Source organism: Phyllostomus discolor, chromosome 12 (assembly GCF_004126475.2).
Source record: "Phyllostomus discolor isolate MPI-MPIP mPhyDis1 chromosome 12, mPhyDis1.pri.v3, whole genome shotgun sequence".
NCBI lineage: Eukaryota > Metazoa > Chordata > Mammalia > Chiroptera > Phyllostomidae > Phyllostomus > Phyllostomus discolor.
This window is the reverse complement of record NC_040914.2, coordinates 52,510,643-52,523,809: the sequence shown is the minus strand read 5'-3', so window position 1 is coordinate 52,523,809 and position 13,167 is coordinate 52,510,643. Positions and strand designations below refer to the sequence as shown.

The 13,167-nt window shown below is 49.5% G+C and overlaps 1 protein-coding gene across 2 annotated transcripts in view; it reads right to left on the bottom strand.

Annotated features, from left to right (window-relative positions):
* Window positions 1–13,167, bottom strand: part of LPCAT2 (lysophosphatidylcholine acyltransferase 2) — a 57,867-nt gene that overhangs the window by 21,232 nt on the left and 23,468 nt on the right. For both annotated transcript variants that reach the window (XM_036011851.1, XM_028501958.2), the window contains exons 9-11: window positions 7,115–7,197; window positions 6,477–6,602; window positions 4,583–4,736 (exon numbers count right to left, since the gene is read on the bottom strand). In XM_036011851.1, coding sequence (XP_035867744.1) covers window positions 4,583–4,736; window positions 6,477–6,602; window positions 7,115–7,197 — 363 coding nt within the window. The remainder of the gene's footprint in view (window positions 1–4,582; window positions 4,737–6,476; window positions 6,603–7,114; window positions 7,198–13,167) is intronic.

Below are 13,167 nucleotides of genomic sequence, written 5' to 3'. Positions count from 1 at the left end.
ACTTGTCTCCCAGGTAAAGGAGACACGGTCAGCCAGACACCGTGCGGCTTTCCCAATGACGGGGACAAAGGACGGAATGAGTGCTAACACCGTGATGGCATCGCAGGACATTGTTGTCACTGTAAAGGTGACTGTCTTATAGGCTGAATTATGAATACCAGACATGCTGAGAAGACAGTTCTAAACTAGCATGTCAGCCCTCAACTCCAATCATCTGGACATTCCACTGGCTCCAAATTAGTCTCTGAACCCAGAAAGTTCGGTACACATTCGTGAAACTAAAGAAGCTCAATGAAACCCAGTGATGAAAGGGGTCTTTTTTTCTCAAAGACATGGGACCTCTCCGAGGGGAAGCGTATCCAGAGTCGTGCCTGTGCCCTGCTTTGGACCACAAATGCCACCTCTCTCGGACCCTGCCTCTCATCAGATATCTGAGCATCTAGAAGAACAGGATTGGATTAGCAGAAGGAGCTAGAGAGACAGCACATTGTTAAGACAAGAGAAAGCCATGACGACGTTGTTGTGAACTAGCCAAGAATGGACGTGGAGAGAAAGAGTGAGCAAATGTGGGAGATATTCAGGTCTGTTCTCCGTCCCCAAAATAGCAACCACAGCTACGAGAAACATGGGGGAAACTGAGCGAGGAAAATAAGAAGAGGGAGAGGAGGATACAGTAGGAAAGGGACACGGGAGGGGCCCCTGGGAGCCGGCACACAAACCGATAGCCGCTGGAAGAGCGGCAGGAACACCCCACCCTTTCTCTTTCCCACCCTTCCTCCTCTTCCCCCCCAACTCCGTCTAAGCATTGAGGTTAGCAAGATAAGCCACTGGGAGAGAGAAACAAACTATGAAGTTACTGAACTTCCTCGTCTTTCCGATGGAACATTCTCTAGCATGGAAGTGAGTCTGGGGACAGGGTGTGACAGCCAGTTGCACAACTGAGCTTCTCAAACCAAAACAGATCGGCACAGGCACAGACACGCAGGTATGTTACAAACAAAAAGGAAGAGAGAGAGAGACAACAGGCAGGGACGGAGCGAGGAAAAAGGAAAGCAAGGAGGCAAGGAAGGAGGAAAAGAAAAGACAGGACCATCAAAGGCATTCGTCATGAACTCTGCCAACTCTTTTCTCTGCCTGCCAGTACGCTGGAGGTCGAAAGAAACGTGCTCTGAAGACCAGCTCATGGTCTCTATCTAAAGAAGCCGAGTACCACCATACAGAGAAGGGCAGGGAAGTCACAGTTGTCACTGACGTGTGAGCCAGCTGAAGCAGAGCGCGCTGAAATGTGATGGAGCATGTGGGCTCCCTAGCAGGCTCACCTGCCTCCCACCTCCTAGAGGCGGCCAGAGTGTCGCGTCCAGAGTGAGTCAGTCTGTCTGACCCGGGTTATTTTTTTTTAAAGATTTTATTTATTTATTTTTAGAGAGGGAAGGGAGGGAGATAGAGAGAGAGAAACATCAATGTGCAGTTGCGGGGGGTCATGGCCTGCAACCCAGGCATGTGCCCTGACTGGGAATCGAACCTGCAACACTTTGGTTCTCAGCCCGCGCTCAATCCACTGAGCTATGCCAGCCAGGGCTTGACCCAGGTTATTTTAATTCTTGGTTTGCACTCCCTTCCCCACTCCCAAATCTCCCCACACTCAGGGCTATAGGCACATCGGGGCTGGTGGCAGGTGTCACCATCAGTTCTCCAAAGACAGAACTGCTGTCACAGCCGTCCTGTCACTGCCAGTTATGACAGTTCAACACCTGAAAGAGAGGGAGCCCTCTCCAGAGACTATGTTTCATTTTGGTGAAAAATCCTGGGCAGCTGGAAGTCTAGACTTCCTCCGTGGTTCCTATTTTGGGTCACTTCCTCTTCCCCATCTCCTGTCCTTCTGTGTATGTCCCTGTCAGCTTCCTTCCTGGCACCACGCTCACATTTACAGACACTTTATGGAAACGCACTTGCATGGTTTCTAGAGCCACACGACGGACGTCTCTCAGAAAGACTACTCATAGTTTGAGTAGAAAGTTCCCACTTCCCCAACTTGTCGTTACAGCCAACAGTTTTCTTCTCCTTTTCCCTAAACCTTCATCAAACTTTATGGCAGTGCCACAGAAGTGCTATCATAAAGGGTTGGGAAGATCAGACATTTCAGGGACAAGGAAAGATTATTTGTGTAATGCAAACAAGTCCCGGAGAGAGGCCTGGGTCCTCCCTATAGAAGAAGGTTCTTCTGCTTCTTTTTTAAGATTTTATTTATTTATTTTCAGAGAGAGGGGAAAGGAGGGAGAAAAAGGGAGAGAAGCATCCCTTGGTTGCCCCTGGAACACCCCCAGCGGGGGACCTGGCCCACAACCCAGGCATGTGCCCTGACTGGGAATCGAACCAGCGACATTTTAGTCCACAGGCTGGCACTCAAGTCACTGAGCTATACCATCCAGGGCGGAAGAAGGTTCTTAACTTCATGGTATTAAAGAATAGTTCATTTATGAGATCACAGGGTAAGCCATTAGGAATATTAGGGTGCTCTGGGGAAAAAAAAAGACAAAAAGCCCCGTCCTGGTTTCTGTCATCAGACTACAACTTCTTTGCAAAATATCTCTCTCCAGTGGTTCCTAGAGAACAGGGACTGCTGGTGCCAGAGAAGACGAAACGAGCCCGTTTGGTCTGCCTCTCCTTCCGATTAAGTCCAGGAACCCTGGTCAGCAGACACAAAGCAGTTACCTCCGGGCAACAGGCCGCAGCAGGCGGACTGGGGGGTAAAGTCAATGCCTGAGGCCCCACCAGGACGGCAGAGGAAGTGCAGAGGCCTGGGCACAGCAGGGCATCGTGAATGGACTGTTGAAACGAAAGACCTTTCAACTCTGTGTTGCTTATACAGCAAAACTGCCCTTCAGGAATGAGTGCGAAATAAAGCCACCCTCGGGTGAGGGCCAAGAAAGGGATCCCAGTCCTTGGTATTGACCCAAACCTACGTTTGCTCAAAAATGTATGCATGGCCCTGGCTGGCATAGCTCAGTGGATTGAGCTCGGGCTGCAAACCATAGCATGGCAGGTTTGATTTCCAGCCAGGGCACATGCCTGGGTTGCAGGCCATGGCCCCCAGCAACCGCACATTGATGTTTCTCTCTCTCTCTTTTTCCCTCCCTTCCCTCTCTAAAAATAAAGAAATAAATATTTTAAGAAAGTGAAAGAAGCTTAAAAAACATTAAAAAAATACTTTGAAAAAAAGCATGCATGAGGTTAGAGTGCTGATATTGGTAATTGCCCCAAACCGGATACAACCCAAATGTCCCTCAGCTGGGAAGCAGATACACCAGGGACGGCACGCCCATACGATGGAATCCTGCCAGCAGTTCAAGGAGAGAGGTCACTGATGCACGCGACACCCTGGCTGAATCTCAGGCGCAGCAGGCTGGTGAAGGCAGCCAGGCTCGAAAGGGTAGGTTCTGCTGCCAGGGGTTAAAGGTCGGGGAAGGGCTTGACTACAACAGAAGAGCTACAAGGTGATTTTTTTGGTAATTGTCGTGCATCCCGAATGTGGTGGTATTGCATGCTTCTGCGCATTTGTTAGAACTCATACAACTGTAACCCAAAGAGTAATTTTATATATTAAAAAAATTTTACCTGGCCGGCACAGCTCAGTGGATTGAGCGAGGGCTACGAACCAGGCATCGCAGGTTCAATTCCCAGTCAGGGCACATGCCTGGGTTGCAGGCCATGACCCCCGGCAACCACACATTGATGTTTCTCTCTCTCTCTCTTTCTCCCTCCCTTCCCTCTCTAAAAATAAATAAATAAAATCTTTAAAAAAAATTTTTAAAAATAGAGAACTTGAAGTCTTGATACACCGTGCCAAGGAAATTATTTGACAATAACCTAAGTTCATGTACTTACATATTCATAAGCAAAGAGTTATATCCTCAATATGTTATGGCAAATGGATGGCCAAACTTTCATTGAAACCTTTGTTATAAAATGTCATTTTAAAATAAAATCTATTTGGTTTTCACCCATTTTGGGGATCGCCCAAATTCTTCAGAATAGAATAGTCCAACCCGGGTCACCAATATATGAGTTTTGACATAAATTTATAAATTCTTACCAGTGTCACAAACCTCCCCGACTCTATATCACAAATATGATTATACGGTCAGAATATTTATTTCTGGCCTGGTGTTTAACATAAATAGACATTCCTGCCCTGGCTGGCGTAGCTCAGTGGATTGAGCACGGGCTGCGAACCAAAGCATGGCAGGTTCGATTCCCAGCCATGGCACATGCCTGGGTTGCAGGCCACGGCCCCCAGCAACCGCACATTGATGTTTCTCTCTCTATCTCCCTCCCTTCCCTCTCTAAAAATAAATAAGTAACTTTAAAAAAATAAAAAATAAAAAAAATAGACATTCCCACAACAGTCACAAAACACACACACACCCTCCCGTGTTATGCCTGCTGTTCAGAGAGAAATCGGAATCACACAATGAAACCGCGGGCTCGGCCGGCTTCTGCTAGCGCCGGCCCGACAGCGCGTGTGGGCCGCCGGTGGCACGCGTGACCACGTTCGCACGGGAGAGGGGCAATGCTGACATACCCTGTCGAAGAGCGCGAAAAGTTGTCTCAGCACATCAGACACGGGCAACTTCAGGTACTCGGCAAACTCTTCAATTCCGATTCTCCCTCCTTTGGAGGAACTCGCGATGGCCGCGTATTCGTCCAGGTGCTTCCGCACGCTGTCCCAGTTCAGTCTGCACAGAGGGGGAGAGACCGCCGCCTGAGCCCTTCCGACCCACGCGACTTGCTTAGGAACACAGTTTCGTTCATCCCCTTGTCTGAGGGAGGCGTTTCAAGTCTTGAATTCGAAAAGGAGAATCAACTGTGTATTTTAAAGTACAAACTGTACCGGTATCCAGGCTTTTCTTTTTTTTTTTTTTTAGGGATATTAGTACACCTGTAAAGTTCCCAAATAGTGGAGGGAAAGAAGAGCAACTGAGAAAAGCAATGTGGTAGAATAGTAAATGATTCGTGAGAAGAAAATAAGAAATCACGTTTAAATCTAAACATTACTTAGTAAGTCAACAGTACTGATTGGGTTGTTAAAAAATACAATTTTTTTTGTTTTCAAGGAGTTTTCAGGCTGATACATTCATATTTCACAGAACGTTGGGACAGGAGAGTCATCGTACCACACACCCTTCCTCCAGAATTAGCTATGAAAAGTCAGGGTGATAAATACTGGAAGACACACTGCAGCTTACATCACGTTCTTTCTTTCTTTTTACTTATTTATTTATTTGTTTGTTTATTTATTTATGTATTTATTTATTTTTAGAGGGGGAAGGGAGGGAGAAAGAGAGAGAGAGAAACATCAATGTGCGGTTGCTGGGGGCTGTGGCCTGCAACCCAGGCATGTGCCCTGACTGGGAATCGAACCTGCAGCACTTTGGTTCGCAGCCCATGCTCAATCCACTGAGCTACGCCAGCCTGGGCTGCGTTCTTTCTTTTTAAATTACTTTTGTTTGGGTAACAGTGGTTCATACACAGGGTTATATGGCTTTCCAGAGCAGAGTTTTCTGTGATCCATCACACATATACCGCATTGTGCGCTCACCACCCGAAGGTCAGGCTCTTTCCGTCACCGTATCTGTGATGTATCTCGTCCCTCCTTAGTCCCATAACCAGGGGACGTAACCCGTGCTTCTCCTGCGCCCAATCTCAGGGCCTATCTAAACTTTTCAAATTGTGAGCATATCAAAACATTGTCTTATCTTAAAACTATAGATGGTATTTGCTCCATCAGTGATCAGTTAGGATTCTGAATCCTGGACTTCCGTACAGTACCTGGTGCTGCAGGTCCCTTCGAGGCCGGACGCCAAGGCCTGTGAGTCACTAGGTATGGGAAATCCCCAGTAGGGGTACAAACAGAAGGAAATGGAGTAACAGAGGACTCGGGTGTTACAGCTCCGAAGGAATGCTCCAAATGGTTTAAAGTAGATCATGGAAACATAAAGGGGTGCTTTGGCCCTTTTATAAAAAAATCACGTGCCCAGAAGTTAAAAAGGCCTGTCTTGAGCAAGCACTGAAGATTTAGCCATGGTCAGGATTGCTACTCGCCAAGTCAATCCCCACTTCAAAAGAGAAGCCCCGGCCACCACAGCCCAGCGTCATCGAGCGATGCTGTCCTTTCGGTACCAGGGTCTCGGGGCGAACTAGCTGCTCAGCCATTTTGGGGTACGGAGGCAGAGCCCTGCTCACCCCCACTTGCTGTCGCCTGCTCTCCTGTGACCAATTTGCACATTTTTGAACTCACTGCTCTTGAAAAAAAACAGAACAAGGTGAACTACAGGGGAGATGAATTCACCACCCCGGCTTCCGTGATCAACCCCAGAGCTGGGCCTTAATGAGACCAGAGAGCAAATAAACATACAGGGACGTAGATCTCTTTTGGACACCTTTATGAACGTCGAGTCATTTTAAAGTGCGCTTACTTCAACTTCCGGCTAATTTTGGTGAATTCCACCAGCCCGGCCTCCATGGGCAGCGTGAGCTGGCCCGCCGACATCATCAGCCTGCAGTCTTCATACGTGTGCTCGGTCATCGGGATTCCCAGGGCCCTAGGGCGTTCAAAGGCAAAGTGGCATTCGAGTTTTTTTTCAGAATATGTATTCTTCTTTTTTAATATTTTTTAAAGATTTTTATTTATTTATTTTTAGAGAGGGAAGGGAGGGAGAAAGAGAGAGAGAGAAACATCAATGTGCGGTTGCTGGGGGCCATGGCCTGCAACCCAGGCATGTGCCCTGACTGGGAATCAAACCTGCGATGCTTTGATTTGCAGCCCGCACTGAATCCACTGAGCTACGCCAGCCAGGGCAAGAAAAGAATGTTTTAATGGAAAGCCAGGACGACATTTGATTTTTTAAAAAAGCTAATGATTTTTCGTGAGGCCGGAACTGGCCAAACCAACAGCAGTAAACAGAAAAGGAGTTCCTGCTTTGTAAACCAGTAGCTCTGGCTAGCATGAGAACCTTGAGGGGAGGGAACAGCCAAATCTTTAAAAATATATTAACTGTCATTTACTAACCATGTGCCAACTCCCTGCTGATTATAATCACATGTAGACACTTACTGGGCCATCAAAGTCCGGACTCTCCCAGCAAAAAGGACCGGGTCTCTCTTTTCTTCATCACTTGGCACTTCAACGGGCAGAAACTGAAAGATAAATACGCCGTTCAGTCACAAGTGGCGGGACTCAGACACTGAATGCTGAAGCCATTCACTGATAAGTCCACCATCATTCTGACCCTGCCTTCCCAGTGCGTCAGCAACGGGACGTAACGGAAGGAACCGACCTCGGACTCAGGAGACCTGCCTCCAAGCCCTGGGTCTTCCCAATTGTGAACCTTTAACAGCATGTCCTTTAACTTTTCCGAATAGTCCCCTCCACTCTACATGGAGGGCTCCGATCCGCTACCATCCCGGCGCGGGTGAGGAAGAAGACATGAGGCAGCATCTGGAACCCGGGAAGGTGGAAAGCTGGAAAGCTGGAGCTACCGAGACCTTCTCAGAGCTGCGTTTTCTACCACGACCACCCCTTGGCACGAGAAGGTTAGCGACGATGATTATTTTGTCTTTTATAGTTTATCTTCTCAATTCCGTTTATTTTTTTTTTAATTTAACCCTTAGGTTTTTTGGATTTTTTTAAAAGATTTTATTTATTTATTTTTAGAGAGGGGAGGGAGGGAGAGAGAGAGAGAAAGAGAGAGAAACATCAATGTGTGGTTGCTGGGGGTCATGGCCTGCAACCCAGGCATGTGCCCTGACTGGGAATCGAACCTGCGATGCTTTGGTTTGCAGCCCGCAGTCAATCCACTGAGTTATGCCAGCCAGGGCTCCATCCATTTCCTGATCAGCCATATTTTTATCATTCAATGGAACTTCACATTTCCATTTGACATTTAATCATTTCATCTGCTTTATGTTTTTTAAGTTCATATTGGCCTTCTAGCTTCTATGTAACACCTGGTTTGGCTTTACCATCATTTAAATTTTACTTTTTTCTCTGGTTGACATCCTGTGATGCCTCATTGGTACTGCCCTTCTTTTTATTAAAAGTTTTCTGACATTAACAAGGTTTTGGTGCCATCGTTAAGTCGTGGCATATTTTTTGAGCACCTGCTGTATACCAGCCAAGGTCAACAAGACCCTATTCACGTTCTAAAGAAGAGAGATGTTTTTGTGGGATAGACCAACACAGGGTGTGCCACATATCCCTACCCTTATCACCCCCAATTACAGATGGGGCAGAAAAGCTTCATTAACTTAGTTAAAGACCTACAGCTCAGCCCTGGCTGGCATAGCTCAGTGGATTGAACTCGGTCTGCAAACCAAAGTGTCGCAGGTTCGATTCCCAGCGAGGGCACATGCCTGGGTTGCAGGCCATGGCCCCCAGCAACCGCACATTGATGTTTCTCTCTTTCTCTCTTTCTCCCTCCCTTCCCTCTCTAAAAATAAATAAATAAAATCTTTAAAAAAAAAAAAAGACCTACAGCTCACGTGACCAGGATTCAGTCCAAGACCTGCCAGATACTAAAACCCTTGGTCTCCCCACTCAGACGTCTTTCCAGGAGTAGGCAAGAGAGAGAGAGGAAATGATTCATTTGGCCAGGAATGGGCAGGGGAAAGCAGCCGAAGAGGCTTTACGGAGAGCTGATGGTTGACCCTGGCTTCTTAAGGATAAACGTGATTTCTCCGACAGCTACTGTTTATGGAATTATACCTACGAACCAGGTCCCGTGCTAGGTGCTCTATATGCATTATTTCATTTCACTGACCCCCCCCCCCAACTTTAGCCATAAGGAACCAGGGTTCCCAAAGATCAAACAACTGGCTCAACATTCCACGGATCACTTCCACTCAGTAAATATTGCGTAGGCGCCTGCCACGTGCCAGGCCCTGCACTAAGCCCTGAAGACACGACAGTAAAGTCCCTCCCCTCCGGGTACTGGGGCGAGGACGTATGACAATGAGCTAAGTCCGTCCATTAAGGACCTACTTGTGCTGAGTCCTCTGTGAGAGGGTCTTCATAAGATTAACCCTCTTAACAGTTCCTTGAAGCACGTTCCTCTGTTCCCATTGGCTACTAGAACGTGGCTAGAAGGGGTTAAACAATATACCTACAGCTACACAGCAGTGGCAGGGCCACGATGTGAAAGCACAGCAGGATCTGTACAAATAACACCATTTGGACTCGCATGGACCGGCTCTCGAACTCCTGATAGCCCTGTTAAGAAGCCGATGGGCAGTGGTGACTCAGGTGCGGCTTGGGCAGGGGAGCGACCTGGTCGGGTCCAAGTGTTTGAGCAGCACCTTTGGCGGCGGGGAGTGGATATGCCGAAGAGGAAGAGGCTCAGAGCGGGGAGAACCTCCTGCGGTCCACCTGCAGGAGGGGGCGAGGCCACGAAGAGAGGGCGTGAGGATGCAGGGGGCAGCGTGGGGGCAAGTGCGGTGTCTGAGACAAAACGGACAGGAACCCGAGCATGATGGGCTCTATACACCGTTTGACCCTCCACGCTTATCCTAGTGGCCTCCTCCTCTGCGAGGGGACCGTGCCACGCTGCGGCAACGACACTTGGAGTCCTGGCTCGGCTGCGTGATCCCAGAAGCCACTGGGCCTGCGGGCCTCCTCCAAGTGGACAGTGCGGCTGCGGGATCTCTGAGGCCCTTGCAGCGGGAGTCCCGGGTCTGGCTGTCCGTCCGGTGCCCAGTCCTTCTGTGAGATGGAAAACTCAACTGAGCCACCAGAGGTCCCCACAACACTTTTCTGTCCAGAGCACCGAACTCCGCAAAGAAGTATTTCTGAAAATTCCCTCCCGCCTGTGCCGGCATAACAAAATCCCGTACATTTGCTTAGTATGGAACCCAAGGAAGAGAACAGTACGTTAAAGTCAATGTTCATAAAATCTCTAACACAGTAGTATGATGAAGTGTCAAACCGGCCTATAATTCTTCATTTTTTTCAAAAGCCAAACAATCATTTCTGTCTCATATGCTTGATCTGGAGCACGTCCTGAGCCCCTGGAAAATAAACTGCAGCTCCACCATTAACCAAACTAATACAATGAGCTGCAGGCTTGGTTCTTTGAGTGGAGACAGTGTCCATAGAATACATTTCAATAACTCTTGTGTAGGCGTGGCATTTTATTCTTGAGGAAAAAAGACATCCACGAGAGTTTAAAAAAAAATCTGGATGCGACACACATGGGCCTCAGGCCTCCTGAGAAGCAATTCGCAGGAAATTCTGAAACACGGCACCTCTCCTCGGTGAGACCTTGCCGTCTCTACCTCCTTCCCGTTTTGTACAGAGCCTCAAGGCCCACGGCATGAACTCCCCCTGTATCTGGGGAGGAAGATGTACCAAAAAAAGAGGAGGGTGGCGGCCACTGTCTATCTCTGTCCCCTAAGACACCCCAGTGACTTCAGGATGCCAAGTTTTCCTTTCTACCCTCCCGGTCTCCCATCATCCCCAGCAGCCACACAGGTGGCCCCTTGGACACCTGGATTTCACAGCCTCTTCACCTGGTCAGATACCCTTCTCGAGTCCCTTTCAGCCATGGAAATGAACCTGCAGCCCCAACCTGCTCCTCCGGCTAGGTCTTCAGCCAGAGATTCCCCTCGTTACCTGTGGGTGTTCGCTTCTCCCCTCACCTGGTCCTGCCTGGCACTGCCTCTTGGGACCCACTCCTCCCTCGTCCCCTGCCCCTCCCCGACCATCTGCCTGCCTGTCAGCGCTGGGGGTGGGCAGGAGACACTTCCACGTGGCTCTCCTGTCACCCCGAGTCTCTTGCTTCTGCTGCACACCCCTGGTGCCAACCACATACCCTTGGTCACCTCTCCTGGCCCCACGGTCTCGCTCTGGTGGAGACCAGGGAAGGGGGGCGAAAGGAAAACCTTATAGGTCGTGGCTACTGCAGATCCGTGTGAGCTTCCACCGCGTCCTCACCGCTGCTTTGAAAACCACGCTGTCTTCCCAAGGCGACCATCCTGCCCCAAAACACAAAAATAGCCTTTGGTTTGTCTTCTTTTTTTGCCGTAGATCCTCCTTTGTCTCTGCAGGTGTGGCAAAACCCGTTTTCTTAACGCTGTGTCTACCTCCTCCCTGTCTGGGCGACAGGTGAGGATCGGGTGGCCTGGGTGGCCTCTCACCACTCACTGCCTGGCAGCCCTTCCCGGTCCCTTTCTGCTTTGCCGCCACCACGTTTTACTGTTGTGACACCAGCCATACTTCTCGGGTTGCAATTCCACTTTCAATCTTGGCAGCATTTCACCTTGACCTTCAGAGAGACGATTGTGAAGATCAGGCCACCCCACATGATGCCACATGGGTGTGTTGACTATTCTGAGCTGAAGTCACTTGAAAAGCAGCAGCAAACAGGGAGCGGCTGTCCCCGACTCTCGTCATCTGCCTGAAGACAGGTGCTCTGGAAGTTGCTTGATGTCGTTAACCACCTCCCACGCAGACTCCTCAGACCGGGAGGCGGACCCTGACTCTCTCATCCGTGGGGAGGAGACCAGAGGCAGACCGCACACCCAGACCAGCCTGGTCCCACGGCCTCCTCATGTCCCTCATCTAGTCTCCGCGGGGCCCGTGCATCTCACCTAGAAGTCACATGTTCCCTGCTGTGCGGCCGGCAACCTCCCTCCCCTTCACACCCATGGAGATGGTATGTGAGCTCTCCAACATCCCACTGCTTTGTTTCGGGTGTTCAGGTTATATCCCCTGGGATGCCCTTGTGCACATACTAAAATAAATACATGCACATACCTTTCCCCCTGTCAACCCACCTGTTGCCAGTTGACTTCATAGACCCGGTTATAGGACCCAGGCAGGGAGGGGGGCATCTTTCCATCCCCCCCCACAGCAGCCCACGGGAACCTGAATTTCCCGTTCCCTCCCCCCGGGACTGACTCCACAGCCCTGCTCCCTCCTCCCCGCACCGGCCTCCGGTCCTCCACCTGTTGTCTCTGCACCGTCCTGCCCCAGGTGAGGGGCAGGCTATGGACGGATGGACGTGTTTCCCACACCAAGACCTCCCGCGTGCACCTCTGTTCCCAGAGCCGCCTCCTCCCTCCTCCCGGGCCTCGGGTGGCACACAAGACAGAGCCAGCTGCCTCGGCCCGAGATTGAACACCACCTGTCGCCCAGAATCTTTATATGAATGCCCAGTGCCCGCAGAACGGGTTCCTTCCCCGCCTCCTGACCGCACCAGGCACGCTCCTTTCTCCCAGAGAGATGATGAGAGGAAGGAGAGAGACTGGTGAGCGCTGACACTACACAGTTGGACCTTTTCCCAAGGAACAGAAAAGAACTTCAGCTGGCCAGCCTTGACACGTGGGCAGTGCGGGGCCTCCTGTTAGGTCCTCACAAAGGGAAAATGTAAAACAAGGGAGGTTCTCGGTGACAGCACTGGCTGCTTCCTTTACGAAAGCCCAGAAAAATCTACGTGATAAGGGAAATAAAAGTTAATACTGACTGAGCCCTAGCCATGCGCCAGCACATAAATAACCTTGTTAAGTCCTAACAACCCTATAAAACCACGTGTCCGCCCCATTTCCCCAGGGAGGATGTGGGCTCAGAGAGGCTAAGCCGTTTGCTCGAGTTTGGTGGGGCGCAGCCGCACTGAAATGGAGACCACAGTTGCAGTCTTATAACGAATGGTCCATTTCTCCACTGCTCCCACTCACCGGCTCCAGAGTTCTTCCAAGCTCCGCAAGAAATCAGCTTTGTTGGAGCAAGCACATCCGTGGTGTGTGTGTGTGTGAGATAAACCTTCCCTGAAAGGCCCACTGCAGATTCCAAATGACGGACAGCGTGTGCCTTTCGTGTATCTGGATAGCGAAATAAGCTTCATAAATGTATTCGAACCGTCCCTAAGTAATTAGCTCTTCGGAGATTTTTAAAAGCGACATAAATAATGAGGGTTGATCCTAACACTCATTATTAATTACCACCCTTTCCTAAATCAGACAACTTTTTCAATGAGACAACAACAACAACAACAAAATCCCTTTCTATGACTTAAGAAAACGAATTGATCGTCCATCACAAAGGATCCTGGGCCTAATGTTAACCACTTAGACGCTCACCATAAGCTTAGCCAAAAAATGTTCCCGAAGCAGAAT